At 50.3% G+C, this 13,212-nt stretch overlaps 1 protein-coding gene across 1 annotated transcript in view; it reads right to left on the minus strand.

Moving 5' to 3' along the window:
* Positions 1-2,734: 2,734 nt before the first annotated feature.
* LOC148183901 (uncharacterized) overlaps positions 2,735-13,212 on the minus strand; it is a 12,609-nt gene continuing 2,131 nt past the window's right edge. Inside the window, exons 5-6 of the mRNA XM_088058983.1 lie at positions 3,423-3,547; positions 2,735-2,875 (exon numbers count right to left, since the gene is read on the minus strand). Of these exons, the coding sequence (XP_087915109.1) occupies positions 2,735-2,875; positions 3,423-3,547 (266 nt within the window). The remainder of the gene's footprint in view (positions 2,876-3,422; positions 3,548-13,212) is intronic.

Genomic DNA, 13,212 nt, shown 5'->3' on the forward strand with positions numbered 1-13,212 from the left:
CCCTTTGGTCTCAGGTTTTTACAAGTGTGTGTCGAGAAAAAAAGCTTTCACTCTGGATCGCTTCCTTCGCAGCCGGCCAATTCCCTCGTGGGAGGATGGAAACGCGGCTTTGAAGTCCACACTCGCCCCGTGATCAGATCACGTCTCACACACTCGCCCGATCGCCCACTCAACCAGCAGTACTTACAGCTATTTTCCTTCCTGGATGTCTTCGTGCACAACAGACGTTTTACGAGCAAAACAAGCCGCGGCTTCCCGAAGGCTCCGTGCCTTCCCGAGCTCTCCGATCCGGATCCTTTTCCTTTTTATTGTGGTTTTTATCTCAGCCTAAATTTGGTTCAGACGTTGGAACAAGCTACGGGGATTCTCAACTCACCAGGCTGCCAAAATCAGCGGGGGTACCTGTCCTGGGCAGCGAGATTCCCCGCAGTTTCTCCGATCCGAGTCACGGCACCAATCAATAAATGCAATGGCAAAATAGGGTTAATACAAAAAGTGATTTATTATAAAACAATTTTAATCACAAACAACGAGAGAAAAAAACCACAATAAATCAGCGCAGCGCTGGGTGGACAGGGAGACGTCTATACCCGGAGGTACAGATTTACTCAAATCCACGAAGTAGGCACTGCAGTCCGGGGTTCTTATAGGGGTTTTCGTATCCTGGGGCAAAATCCGGAGTAAGCACCGTCCAACAAAAGAGTTTGAATAGACATCCCGGATCCGTTGAGCTGAGTCAGTGGAGCAGAGTCCTTTCACATGTGAGAGGCTCTGAGTGTCCTCTGATTGCATTTCCCGGAATGGAGTGGCCAGTTTGGGTGCAGAGGAGATGGATATCTCGACGGAGCCACTCTCATTGTCTGGTTTGATTGCTTGTGTCCTGCTTTTTATTTTGTGTTGATAAGCGTTGCTGCCGGTCGTTACTGCCCGACTCGGGAAGGTATCTCTGGATTATTTCACATTTTGCATCTATACAGTATTACAAATATAACATATAATTCTTTATTCTCTTTCACAAATTTTTATCCAATGTTATATTTATCACAATTACTATACATCATGATACCGAGACAATCAAAAGAGTCTTTAAGTGATTTGCAGAACACTTGTCTCATCAGTCTCATCTCATCAGTGGTGGGATGTGCTTTTTGGATGGTCACCAACAGCAACTGGTATACTTAAAGCCCTGATTCACCCTATTGTTTTGCTTATTTTAGTGGGCATTAGTTTGATTTTATCTATTGCATTGCTTGTTTGGAATTGGAAGATATTATGAAAAGTGACAGCTTTGACATGACTATCAACAGCGAGTGGCTTAGTTTCGAAAGAAGCTGGCCATACAGCCTTGATAGATGAAGAGTCTGTATATTGAGTAAAAGAATTTACTCATTTTAAAGAGGAAGTGGGGCATGAAGCATAAACTTTGAAGAATTTAAGATATTCAAAAAGCTAAGAGCTTAATTAAAACTAATTTTTGTTAAATCTAATAAAAAACTAACCCTTGTTAAATTTCATAGACAGGCACTACTAGAATAAGGAGCTAATCATTAGCCAATAACTAATTGCCTGTCAACCTTGTGTTTGTTTGGCTGGGCTTGTAATGAGAAACGTAGAATCTTGTAAGGATCTTCAAGAACATAAGACAATTGCAAACCAGAAACTAATTGGAAACCTGAAACTAGGAACATGGCCAGGGGCTCATTTGTCACTTTGGACTGAAAAGGTAGAAAGGTCACAATGAGGAAGAGCCATATCCCTTCCTCCCTTATGTGACCCCTCCCCATAACGAGACCACCGACTCATTTCAAGGAACAAACTGCCCACGCTTAATTGCTTTTTTTTCCTAATTAGCATAAGAAGCGTAGAGTGGCTGGTAACTGAGTTATGAATAAGTATTTGTATTCAATACTTCTGTAAATAAAAAGCCTGTATTCACCTGCACTCAGGGCCGTGTGTATTAAGGGGTGACCCTGCCCATCGGCCCAGCACTGCCAATAAAAACACACTCTGTAACCGTAATCGGTTAAAGAGTTATATATATATATATATACTCCGCTATAGTTGGATACTGATACTAGATCATACCCATATTTTAGTAAATCAACTCCAATTTGCCAAGTTGAACTGATTCCTTGCAAGAATGAACAACAGGACTTGATGGTAATGCATAAAGGATTCGATAGCATGTGCCAGAAAACTTCCATGACCATTCTAAGTCAGTGTCCAATTCAGGTTCCGTCTGGTAATCAACAAGTTACTAAAGGGACCTCGGATGCTGGGTTTGTTCTCTTTCCTGCAGGGGCCTAGCAGGACATTCCAAATGCTGCCTTTCTGCCCTAAAAGGAAAAGAGGAGCTGTGGCTGCTAAATGCAAAAAGCAAGCAGGGAACACAGCCTGTGTGGAACTAGGTCACACAAGCTTCTCACCTGGCCTGAGGAAGCATGAGGAAGAATCCAAACAATCCTTGGAGAAAGACAACTATCTTTGCAGCTGTTGTTTAGGATCCTTGCTGTTTACTTGCAAGAAGTAGTCAAGGGGTGGTGTTGCACTTGTCCAATGATAATGATGTGTAAGTTTAATGCCCAGTAAGAGTTTTACCACTCGGACATTCTCAAAGATGTCTATAAATGAAGATCAAAAATAATAAATCTCGCTCTCTTGATCAACCCAGCTAGAGAGCCAGATGTCGTACATCTTGCCGTTCCTAATATAGTGCAACACTTCACAGCTGGGTTCAGGGCATACTCAGCTTGGCTCTTCCAAAATCCAAGGCCTTCAGGGTGCTCAGCAAGACCTTGAACTCCACAATGCTGTGGAACCGGGCCTTCAGCACAGGGACCTTTCCAGCCTGATCTGCACTCGTTCCTCTGCGTCTCTGCACAAAACACGGTGCAGGAGAGAAGGGCAGGAGGGGCCTGTGTGTCACAGTCAACTCCACAGAGATGCAGTTTAAGTGAAAAAGCCAAACTGTTTATTGATGGGATGCAAAGCAAAGGGATGAGCTAGAATCCTAGGAGAAAGTCCTGCCAGCCTGCTATTGTCATGGCCACAAGAGTGAAGGGGCCGAAAGGATTAGTTGCAAGGTCCGGGTCATGAATCCACCCCCTTCCCAAATCCCTGCCCCATGTCCCTGAAATCTCTCTGTGATATTCCCACACCACCCCTTGTCCACACAGGGAGAAAAATTCTCCGCAGCTCACTCATGGATGGCAGCTCCCCCCCGCCAGCCCCTCACTGCCAGCCCTCACTCAACCTCGACGAGGGCCTGCAGCTCTTCCTGCTGCCCCCTCAGGTGGTCCCCGGCCATCCCTGGGAACACAGAGCCTGTCAGGGCCCCGGCGGCACAGCTCCCTGCCAGCGGCGCTGCCAGCCCTGGGGCCACACGCCCTCCCGCCCCGGCAGGGCTCAGCCCCAGCCCTTGCCGCATCCTGACTCAGCCCAAGGGCACGGCTGCCAGAGGCCGGCAGCAGCCCCGAGGGCAGCCGGGGCTCCAGGGCGCCGGGCCCGGGGTGCCGCTGCCGGGGCAGCAGCTGGGGCCGGGGCCGAGCTGTGATGGGGCGGGGAGGGAGCCCGGGCTCGTGGCTCACCCATGAACCTGACGGTGTTCAACAGTGTGACAATCTCTTCAGTCCTTCACAAGCAACACGGCTGCAGGCCTCCAATAAATCCATGGGCCTGACAGTTTCTTAGTTTTCTCAAGGCTTGCAAGCTGGGAAGAAACCGGACGCCTTTCCTGTTCTCAGATGGTGTGTAATCTACTTTCTTCCAGGCTTCCCAGCAATCTTCTCCACTTTCAGCCTTGCTCCTTTCTCACACTTACCTGTCTACCTTTGTGTTTCCTTCTATTTCCATTCCTGTTTTCACAGTGACAGCTCTACACCTTTAGCTTTAGACATACTTCATGTGTTTGGCTCAGGTGTCGCTGAATGAGACATCATGAGATACAGGAGGTTTCCCCATGTTGGGATTGATTTTCTTGGGGTTTGCAGGCAGTTCAAAGCATCACTGTGCACTACATCTTCCCAGACTTTGTGTCATCTCCCAACTAAACAATCTCTTAGTTCAGTTGGGGACCCTCTCAGAAAAGGTCTTAATACATTAAGAATCATTTCTACAGAGGCTGGGATCATTTCATCTGCACGTTTGTGTTTTGTTGGTAAGTAGTGAATTTTTGTAGCAGCAGCAGAGATATTCTTAGCTGACTGTGTAGGGCTTGAGGTAGGTTCCCCTGTTTTTAGAATATGCAATTCTGCTGGTTGTTGAAAGGGTTTTGTCAGGACGGTCTGGCCTGAGGTGCAGAAGGGCACGCACATGCCAGAATCCAAAACTTTCCATAGCACCTGTATGGGTCCTGACCAAGGTAAAGTTCACAGCCCTTCCAGCGCTGTGCTTTGCATTGGTACCTGGGTGGGTGTTGAGAACAGACCAGTGTTTTGGCTGTTGCCTGGCAGTGCTGTCCCTCTGACATTCCTTCCCCCATCAAAGGGGATGGGAGTGGGCAAGATGCTGGGAGAGGACACAACCAAGCCAACTGACCCAAATAAGCCAAAGGGATATTCCATACCTTATGACAACAGCTCAGAGATGTAATCTAAGGGAGAGAAGAGGAAGGGGGCGGGTATTTCTCAGTTTTCAGTGTTTGCCTTCTGGAGGAACCGTTACATGTGCTGAAGCCCTTCTTTTCAGAAAATGTCCAAACATGAGTACTGATGGGAAGTAGAGAGTGACTTTTTTTCTCTTCAGCCCATGCAAGCACAGATCTCTGCTTAGTTCTTTATTTTACTGTAATAAAACTGCCTTATCTCACCCTGCTGGCTGTTCTCTGTCTTAGCCTCTTCCCCGTCCCAGTGGGAAAGAGAGTGACAGAGTGACAGTGGGCAGCTGGCACCCAGCCAGGGTCGACCCACTGCAGTCGTTTGGGCACCCGAATGTGGGGCGATATAAAGTTGGTGAAATGGACTATAGCAGGAACCTCGAGGGGCCAGGGTGGAACAGCAGAGGAGTGCAGGCCCGGGGTGGCAAACAGTTTAGCAATGAGCTCAAAGCTGTGGCAGGAGCAGCATGAGGCTGGGCACACCCAGGGATGTTGAGCTAAAAGAGTACTAAAAATTCAGAGCAGGGCAGAAACAGCAGGGTCTGGGCAGCCCTGGAAGGAGAAAAAAGGTGGAGGGGGGGAATGGTTCTTGGGTGTTCCCTGGCTGTCACCTGTGTAATATCCTGGCAACAGCAGCAGCTGCTGGGCTCCCACAAGCAGCCATGAAACGCTCCCTTTCAGAGGTGGTCGGGGTCCCAGTTTTCCCCTCAGGCACCCAAGCACATGGTGAGGATCCCTCCCAGAGTGATTGGGTATTGAAAGGACCCAGTTACATGGCCACACCTGGGAGCAGAGGCTCACCCACATTAAAGAGACACAGTGATGGAAAAGTTCTGCAGTAGCAGTGGATCCTCTGGGCAGCAGCAGTCCAACACCAAAACCTCAGCCATCTGCCCTTTGAGCCGTGTCCCCCAGCTAAGAGACAGCCATAACCCCACTGCCTGTCCCTCCTCCCCCAGGCATGACTCCCAAAAGCTCCTTTCCCTTGGCTGACTCCTTAGTGTGGGATGTGAGAGGTCTCAGCCACGTCTTTTGTTTCTTCATGACCTGTATTTGTGGCCCGGACAACCGCTGCCTTCACAGAGTCTTCCTTTCAGATGGGAAACAATTCCCTAAAGAATCCAAACCAAAAGAAGGGCCTCTACTTTGCTGTATTGAGGCGAAATTAAACGCTAAAAATTAGATAAAATACAGAATAAAAAAAAAAAAAATTTCTTAGTTTATAATGGCGCAGCTCCTTATCAAATTCAGGGATCCCTAAATTTCTAGCTAAATACAATCTAACGCATTTTCAACAGTTAAACAAGACAGCCAGTCCTGTCCTGCTGGCTCCCAGCAGCGCCTTGCAGCAGTCCAGCATCCACATCAGGATGCTGGCCAGCACAGGGCTGTCCTGGAAACTAAGGCGGCTGCCTTGAAGTTTGTGCAGGTACCCAAAGGTCAAGCCCAGCGGTGTTCCCTCAGGATATAGCAGTCCTGAGTGATCTCCCCTGACGTCGCCCACTCCTTGTGGCACCAGTTGCTTTCCTGTGCAATGTTCTAGCTGCCCCAAGAGTAAAGAGGGAGCTGGAGAAAGAGCTTGCCAGGCTGCTCTCCATCCTTTAACAGCAATCCTGCTTAAGGGGAGAAGTCCAAGCTGAGCTCAAAGGTGTAAATGGAAGAGCCATGCACAGGAAGGGTCAGTGGGAAGGATGATCCAGGAACCATTGGCCTGGCAGCCTGAGCTTGTGTTGAGGGTTAGGTGTCCTTTTTTTTTTGTTTTTGTTTGTTTTGTCGTTCTGGCCTGCCAGGGGAATTTTTACCCATTATGTGCTGGGGCAACCTAACTACCGGTACTTAGGGGTGATTGACAACGGACAAAGAGTGGCCGGGCACAGGGGAGGGGGGAAGGGGGCAGAAAAGGAGGGTGGGGACAGTTTTTAGCTGGCTTTTTTTTTCGGTTTCGGGGAAGGACGTTCGTGTGCTGGGGCGCGGAGCTGCTGCAGTGGAGAGAAGGGATTTTCGCCATCACCCAGACGGAGCAGTTGCTTCTTCTCCTTCTCCCCTCTTGGCTGGTGGCCTCGCACCCCCTGCCCTGCCGGGACGTGTGCCAGCCACCGCCGCGGAGCTGCTGATACACCTCATCCACCGGCCCAGGATCTCAGCTCGTCCCTGCTGTTTCCAGCCGACTGTTCCTCGGAGCCCTGCAGGAGCACCGGGACTGACTGCCCGAGGGGTTTGTGAAAAACAAAACCTCTCCCCCATCCCATCTCAGCTGAGAGAGCTGTCCCGGGTCCCTGGTTCTGTGTTCTTGTTATTGCTGTAGTTATTGTTTGTTTGTTTGCCTGGTTATACTAGTAAAGAACTGTTATTCCTATCCCCAGATCTCTGCCTGAAAGCCCCTTGATTTCAAATTTATAATAATTCGGAGGGAGGGGGTCTACATTCTTTCATCCCAAGGGAGGCTCCTACTCTCCCTAGCAGACACCTGTCTTCTAGAACCAAGACAGATTTTGGCGCCCAACGTGGGGCTCGAGAGGAAAAGGGCAAAAAAGGAATAACAGTTCTTAGATAACCTAACTTTTGTGTGCTGGATTTAGAAACCTTGTTTAGGTAGAACCAATGTTGTTGAGCTTACCCAGGTTCGCGGGGCATGTGGTCACAGCTATATTTCTCCCATTTGCTGTACCTTACTTAAATATGGGTCCTATAACTAAGGCTACTGTGGCTATTATCCAGCTTGTTTTGTGGGTTGATAAGGTGAGGAATTCATGGATGTTTAACGTCCTCTGGACGGCGGGCTCATGGATTCAGAGCTGTCACACACTAACTGGATGGTTTTGGGGTTACTATAATAATGGTACCTACTGGGAGAAAAAGACAGCTGCGGAAATTTTCTCCCAACCTTTCACCCAGTTCCTTGGGCCTACCCCGCCAGTTTTCGAAGGGTTAAAATCTTCTCTGAATGCTAATGATATCTTACAGTGGCTGGCGGTACTGATAGGCCTGTTCTACTTAGCCTTCAGAGACAAAGGGAAAGAGACAGGGAGTGGTGCCCCAGAGCCTGGCACAGCCCCAGAGACAGGGGGTGCTGCTCTAGAGCCTGGCACAGCCCAGGAGACAGGGGGTGCTGCTCTAGAGCCTGCCCCTGCCCCACAGCCCACCTCAGAAATGAACCACCCAGAGTGGGTGGGGGTTCTGGTGAAGGAGATACGTGAGATGCTAAGGGAGTGCATTTCCTCAGCTGCTGAGAAACCCTCCCCCTGCCCCAAAGAGGGAGAGTCTGATGGTGCTGCAGTGGAACCCACAGACGTTACAACCGTCCAGGTTCCAGTTGAACCACAAGGGCAGTCACAGCCAGCAGCTGTTGCCCCTGTGGAAACCAGGAAGTCTAAGATGAAATCACAGCACCCTGTTGATAAGGATAAGAAAGGAGGGCCCTCACAACCCACAGGGGAGCCAGAAGTTGAAATCATCACTGAGTCTCTGACATAATGACAGTCCTCCGTAAGTTACAAAAAGACATTTGTGAGGCGGGGGCGTGGAGCCTTATACAACCTGGTTACTTCGGGTCTGGGACCTTATGGGTACAGGCGTGCAGCTGGATGGTGGTGAGGCAAGGAAATGTGGGACCCTTGCCCCAGGACTCAGGTGTGAATCAGGTATTCGTCAGGGAGCAGGGCCCCCTTCCCCTCTGGGAGCGGCTTTTGACGAGTTGTGAGAGAGGTTTGTCCACAGAGAGAGAATGGAAGAGCACTATCATCAGAAGGGAATGGAAAACCATTGAGGAAGGGATCCAACAACTGAGAGAAGTGGCAATATTAGAGGTCCTTTTTTGGGAGGGGTGGACAGCATGATAATGGACCCCGACAAAGTCAGGTGCACTGGGCAGATGTTGTGGAGTCTGGCAAATCTAGGGCCACGTGACTACACCACCTATATTGCACTGATTAACGCTGATAACAGCCGAGAGACGGTGGGTTCTGTTGCCACCCAGGCTTTAGAAATTACGACAGTATGGTCCCATGGCCCCGCAGCAGGCTAAGATTTCCGCTGTGATTAAGGAACTCAAAGAGAGAGATGAGGGAAATGAGGGAAGAGATGAGGAAGAGCAGTTCCCATATGGCACCAGTGCGGGTCACAAGCCCAAAACTCCAAGCCCAGCGTCCCCCAGCTAGAGAGAGAGGGTACACCTCACGAACTGAGCTGTGGTTCTTTTCTACGTGACCATGGGAAGACATGGGAAAGTGGGATGGGAAACCCACTTCTGCCCTGGCAGCACGAGTGCGTCAACTCAGGCAGGGAACCAGTAACCAGAAAGGTTCCACTAAAGTGAAGGGTAGCCTCAACCTCCCGGGACCAAACTGCCAAATTTTACAGAAAAAAGGATGATCCCCCTTGAAGGAACCTCTAGCATGTAGCCCCAGGGAGGAGAGGATGACCAGTGCTAGAGGGGCCCTGCCTCTAGCCAGGAAGAGGCACGGGAAAACCGGGTCTTTTGGACGGTGTGGATCCGATGGCCTGGCACATCAGAGCCACAAAAATACGAAGCTTTTAGTAGATACTGGTGCACAGTGTACCCTAATGCCATCAGGACATGTGGGGGCAGAACCTGTTTCCATTGCTGGGGTGACGGGGGGATCCACAGCAGTTGACTCTGTTGGAAGCCGAGGTGAGCCTGACTGGGAAGGAGTGGCAGAAACATCCCATTGTGACTGGCCCAGAGGCCCCGTGTATTCTGGGCATGGACTTCCTTCGAAATGGCTATTACAAAGACCCAAAGGGACTCAGGTGGGCTTTTGGAATAGCTGCTGTGGAGGCAGAGGACATTAAGCAATTGAACACCTTGCCTGGACTATCAGAGAACCCATCTGCAGTAGGACTCCTGAAAGTGGAAGAACAGCGAGTACCAATTGCCACCTCGACAGTGCACCGCCGGCAGTATAGGACAAATCGAGATGCTGTGATCCCCATCCACAAGATGATCCGAGAGCTGGAGAGCCAAGGGGTGGTCAAGGACCCCCACTCACCCTTCAACAGCCCCATCTGGCCTGTGCGCAAGTCTGACAGAGAATGGAGATTGACTGTGGACTATCGTGCATTGAATGAAGTGACTCCACCTCTGAGCGCTGCCGTGCCGGACATGCTGGAGCTCCAGTACGAGCTGGAGTCCAAGGCAGCGAAGTGGTATGCCACTATTGACATTGCTAATGCATTTTTCTCCATTTCCCCTGGCAGCAGAATGCAGGCCTCAGTTTGCCTTCACGTGGAGGGGAGTGCAGTACACCTGGAACCGACTGCCCCAGGGGTGGAAGCACAGCCCCACCATCTGCCATGGACTGATCCAGGCTGCCCTGGAAAAGGGTGAGGCTCCAGAACATCTGCAGTACATTGATGACATCATTGTGTGGGGGAACACAGCAGTGGAAGTATTTGAGAAAGGGAAAAAGATCATCCAGATTCTGCTAGAAAGCCGGCTTTTGCCATCAAGAAGAAACAAAGTCAAAGGACCTGCTTGAGAGATCCAGTTCCTGGGAGTAAAGTGGCAAGATGGACGGCGTCAGATTCCCGCTGAGGTCGTCAATAAGATCACTGCAATGTCTCCACCCACCAGCAAGAAGGAAAACGCAAGCTTTCCTAGGTGCCCTAGGATTTTGGAGGATGCACATTCCCGGGTACAGCCAGGTCGTGAGCCCCTTCTACCTGGTGGCCCGAACAAAAAATGATTTTCCATGGGGCCCTGAACAACAACAAGCCTTTGCTCAGATCAAACAGGAGATCGCTCATGCAGTAGCTCTTGGCCCAGTCAGAACAGGACCAGACGTGAAGAACGTGCTCTACTCTGCAGCTGGGAACAATGGCTTGTCCTGGAGCCTTTGGCAGAAAGTGCCTGGGGAGACTTGAGGCCGACCGCTGGGATTCTGGAGCCGAAGCTACAGAGGGTCTGAAGCCAACTACACTCCCACAGAGAAGGAAATCTTAGCTGCCTATGAAGGAGTTCAAGCCGCCTCAGAAGTGATTGGCACTGAAGCACAACTCCTCCTGGCACCCCAACTACCAGTGCTGGGGTGGATGTTTAAAGGAAAGGTTCCTGCTACCCACCACGCCACAGATGCTACGTGGAGCAAGTGGATCGCCCTCATCATGCAGCGCGCCCGTATTGGAAACCCAAATCGCCCTGGGATTTTGGAGATAATTACAAACTGGCCAGAAGGTGAAAACTTTGGTCTCACTGATGAAGAGGAGCAGGTACAAGTGACACGGGCTGAAGAAGCTCCACCGTACAACCAACTGCCAGCAGGAGAAACACGCTACGCTCTGTTCACTGATGGTTCCTGTCGCATCGTAGGGATGAACCGGAAGTGGAAAGCAAGCCGTATGGAGCCCCACACGACAGGTCGCAGAGGGCCACTGAAGGAGAAGGTGGATCAAGCCAACTTGCTGAACTCAACAAGCTGTTCAACTGGCCCTGGACATTGCTGAAAGAGAGAAGTGGCCAAAGCTCTACCTCTCTACACTGATTTCATGGATGGTGGCCAATGCTCTGTGGGGATGGCTGGAAAGGTGAAAAGGGCCAACTGGCAACGCAGAGGAAAGCCATCTGGGCTGCTGATGAGTGGGAAGGACATCGCCACCAGGGTAGAGAAACTGTCTGTGAGGGTCCGTCATGTAGATGCCCATGTCCCCAAGAGTAGGGCCAATGAAGAGCACCGAAAACAATGAGCAGGTGGATCAGGCTGCAAAGATAGAGGTGTCAAAGACAGACTTAGATTGGCAACACAAGGGAGAGTTGTTTCCTAGCTCGATGGCTCATGATGCCTCAGGCCATCAGGGTAGAGATTGCCACCTATAAGTGGGCACGAGACGAGGGGGTGGATTTAACCATGGACACTATTTCTCAGGTCATCCATGACTGTGAGACGTGTGCCACGATCAAGCAGGCCAAGCAGTTGAAGCCCCTCTGGTACGGTGGGCGGTGGTCCAAATATAGGTATGGGGAGGCCTGGCAGATTGACTTACATCACACTGCCCCCAAATCACCCGCCAGAGGCAAGCGCTACGTGCTCACAATAGGTAGAAGCCATCCACTGGATTGTTGGAAACCTTACCCTGTGTCCTCAATGCACTACGGCAAGCCGCCGGAACACCATCCCTGGGACTTGAAAACGCAGGTCCTGTTGGAGGCATGGTTACCCCCTGAGAGGATCGAGTCAGACAATGGGACTCATTTCAAAGGAATAACCTTATAAACAGCTGGGCTTTAGGAACATAGGCACATTGAGTGGGTGTATACCATATCCCCTACCATGCACCTGCTGCAAGGAAAAGTTGAACGGTGCAATGGCTTGCATAAAATCCCATCAGCTTGAAGGCACTGGGTGGGGGAACTTTCAAGAACATGGAGATTAATCTTTTAGCAAAAGCCACATGGTTGGTGAAACCACACCGAGGTTCCCACTAACCTGAGCAGGCCCTGCCCAATCTGAGCCCTTTAGAACGACAATGGATATAAGGTTCCAGTGGTACATATGAGGGGTAATGCTGGGAAATAACTAGTTTGGGTTAATTTTCTGCCTCCAGCAAAGACAGTCAAAAAAATCTCAATCCGTGGGGTTTGTCTTTGCTCAGCGGACCGGTATGCACTTGGTGTGGGGGGTGATGTCAAAAAGATGGAGAAGATCCGCGGTGCATACCCCAACGTGGACCTGGTTTTAGGGTGAACCTACCCATGACACTAAGTGCTTGTATCTGTATCTTCTGCATGTACATATGTATATTAGTTAAAGTAGTGTGAGTTTGTGTATCAATTTTAAAGGTTTTAATATTTAATGTAACATTTTGGTATTGGGAAAAAATTTCGGTGTGGATAGTGTTGAGGGTTAGGTGTCCCTATTTTCTTTATTGTTTCTTTTGTTTGTTTTGTAGTCGTTCTGCCCTGCCAGGGAATTTTTACCCATTATGTAGCTGTGGCGCGGAGGGAACCGTGAGACTTAAACCGGTACATAGAGGGTGATTGGACAACGGACCAAAGAATAGCCGGGCCCGGGCGGGGGGGAAGGGGGGCAGAAAGGAGGGTGGGGGACAGTTTTTAGCTGGCTTTTTCTTCGGCATCGGGGAAGTACGTTCGTGGGTCTGGGGCCGCAGAGCTGCTGCGGTGGAGAGAAGGGATTTTCGCCATCACCCATACCGGAAGCAGTTGCATCTTCTTCTCCTCCTCCCCTCTTGGCTGGTGGCCTTTCGCACTCCCCTGCCCTGCCGGACCGTGTTCCAGCCACCGCCGCGGAGCTGCAGATAGCACCTCATATCCCTCCGGCCCGGATCTCAGCTCGATCCCTGCTTGTTATCCATCACCGACCTGTTCCTCGGAGCCCTGCAGGAGCACCGGGACAACTGACTGGACCCGAGGAGGGTTTTGTGAAAAAACAAAGAACCTCTCCCCCATCCGCAACTCAGCTGAGAGAGGCTGTCCCGCGGTCCCCTGGTTCTGTGTTTCATTGTTATTGCAGTAGTTATTGTTTGTTTTTGTTTGCTGGTTATACTAGTAAAGAACTGTTATTTCCTAACCCCCTGATCTCTGCCTGAAAGCCCTTTGGATTTCAAATTTATAATAATGTCGGAGGGATGGGGTCCTACATTCT

This window comes from Pseudopodoces humilis, chromosome 8 (assembly GCF_049639895.1).
Source record: "Pseudopodoces humilis isolate 2021_Gansu_Grassland_sample_001 chromosome 8, ASM4963989v1, whole genome shotgun sequence".
Taxonomy (NCBI): Eukaryota; Metazoa; Chordata; class Aves; order Passeriformes; family Paridae; genus Pseudopodoces; species Pseudopodoces humilis.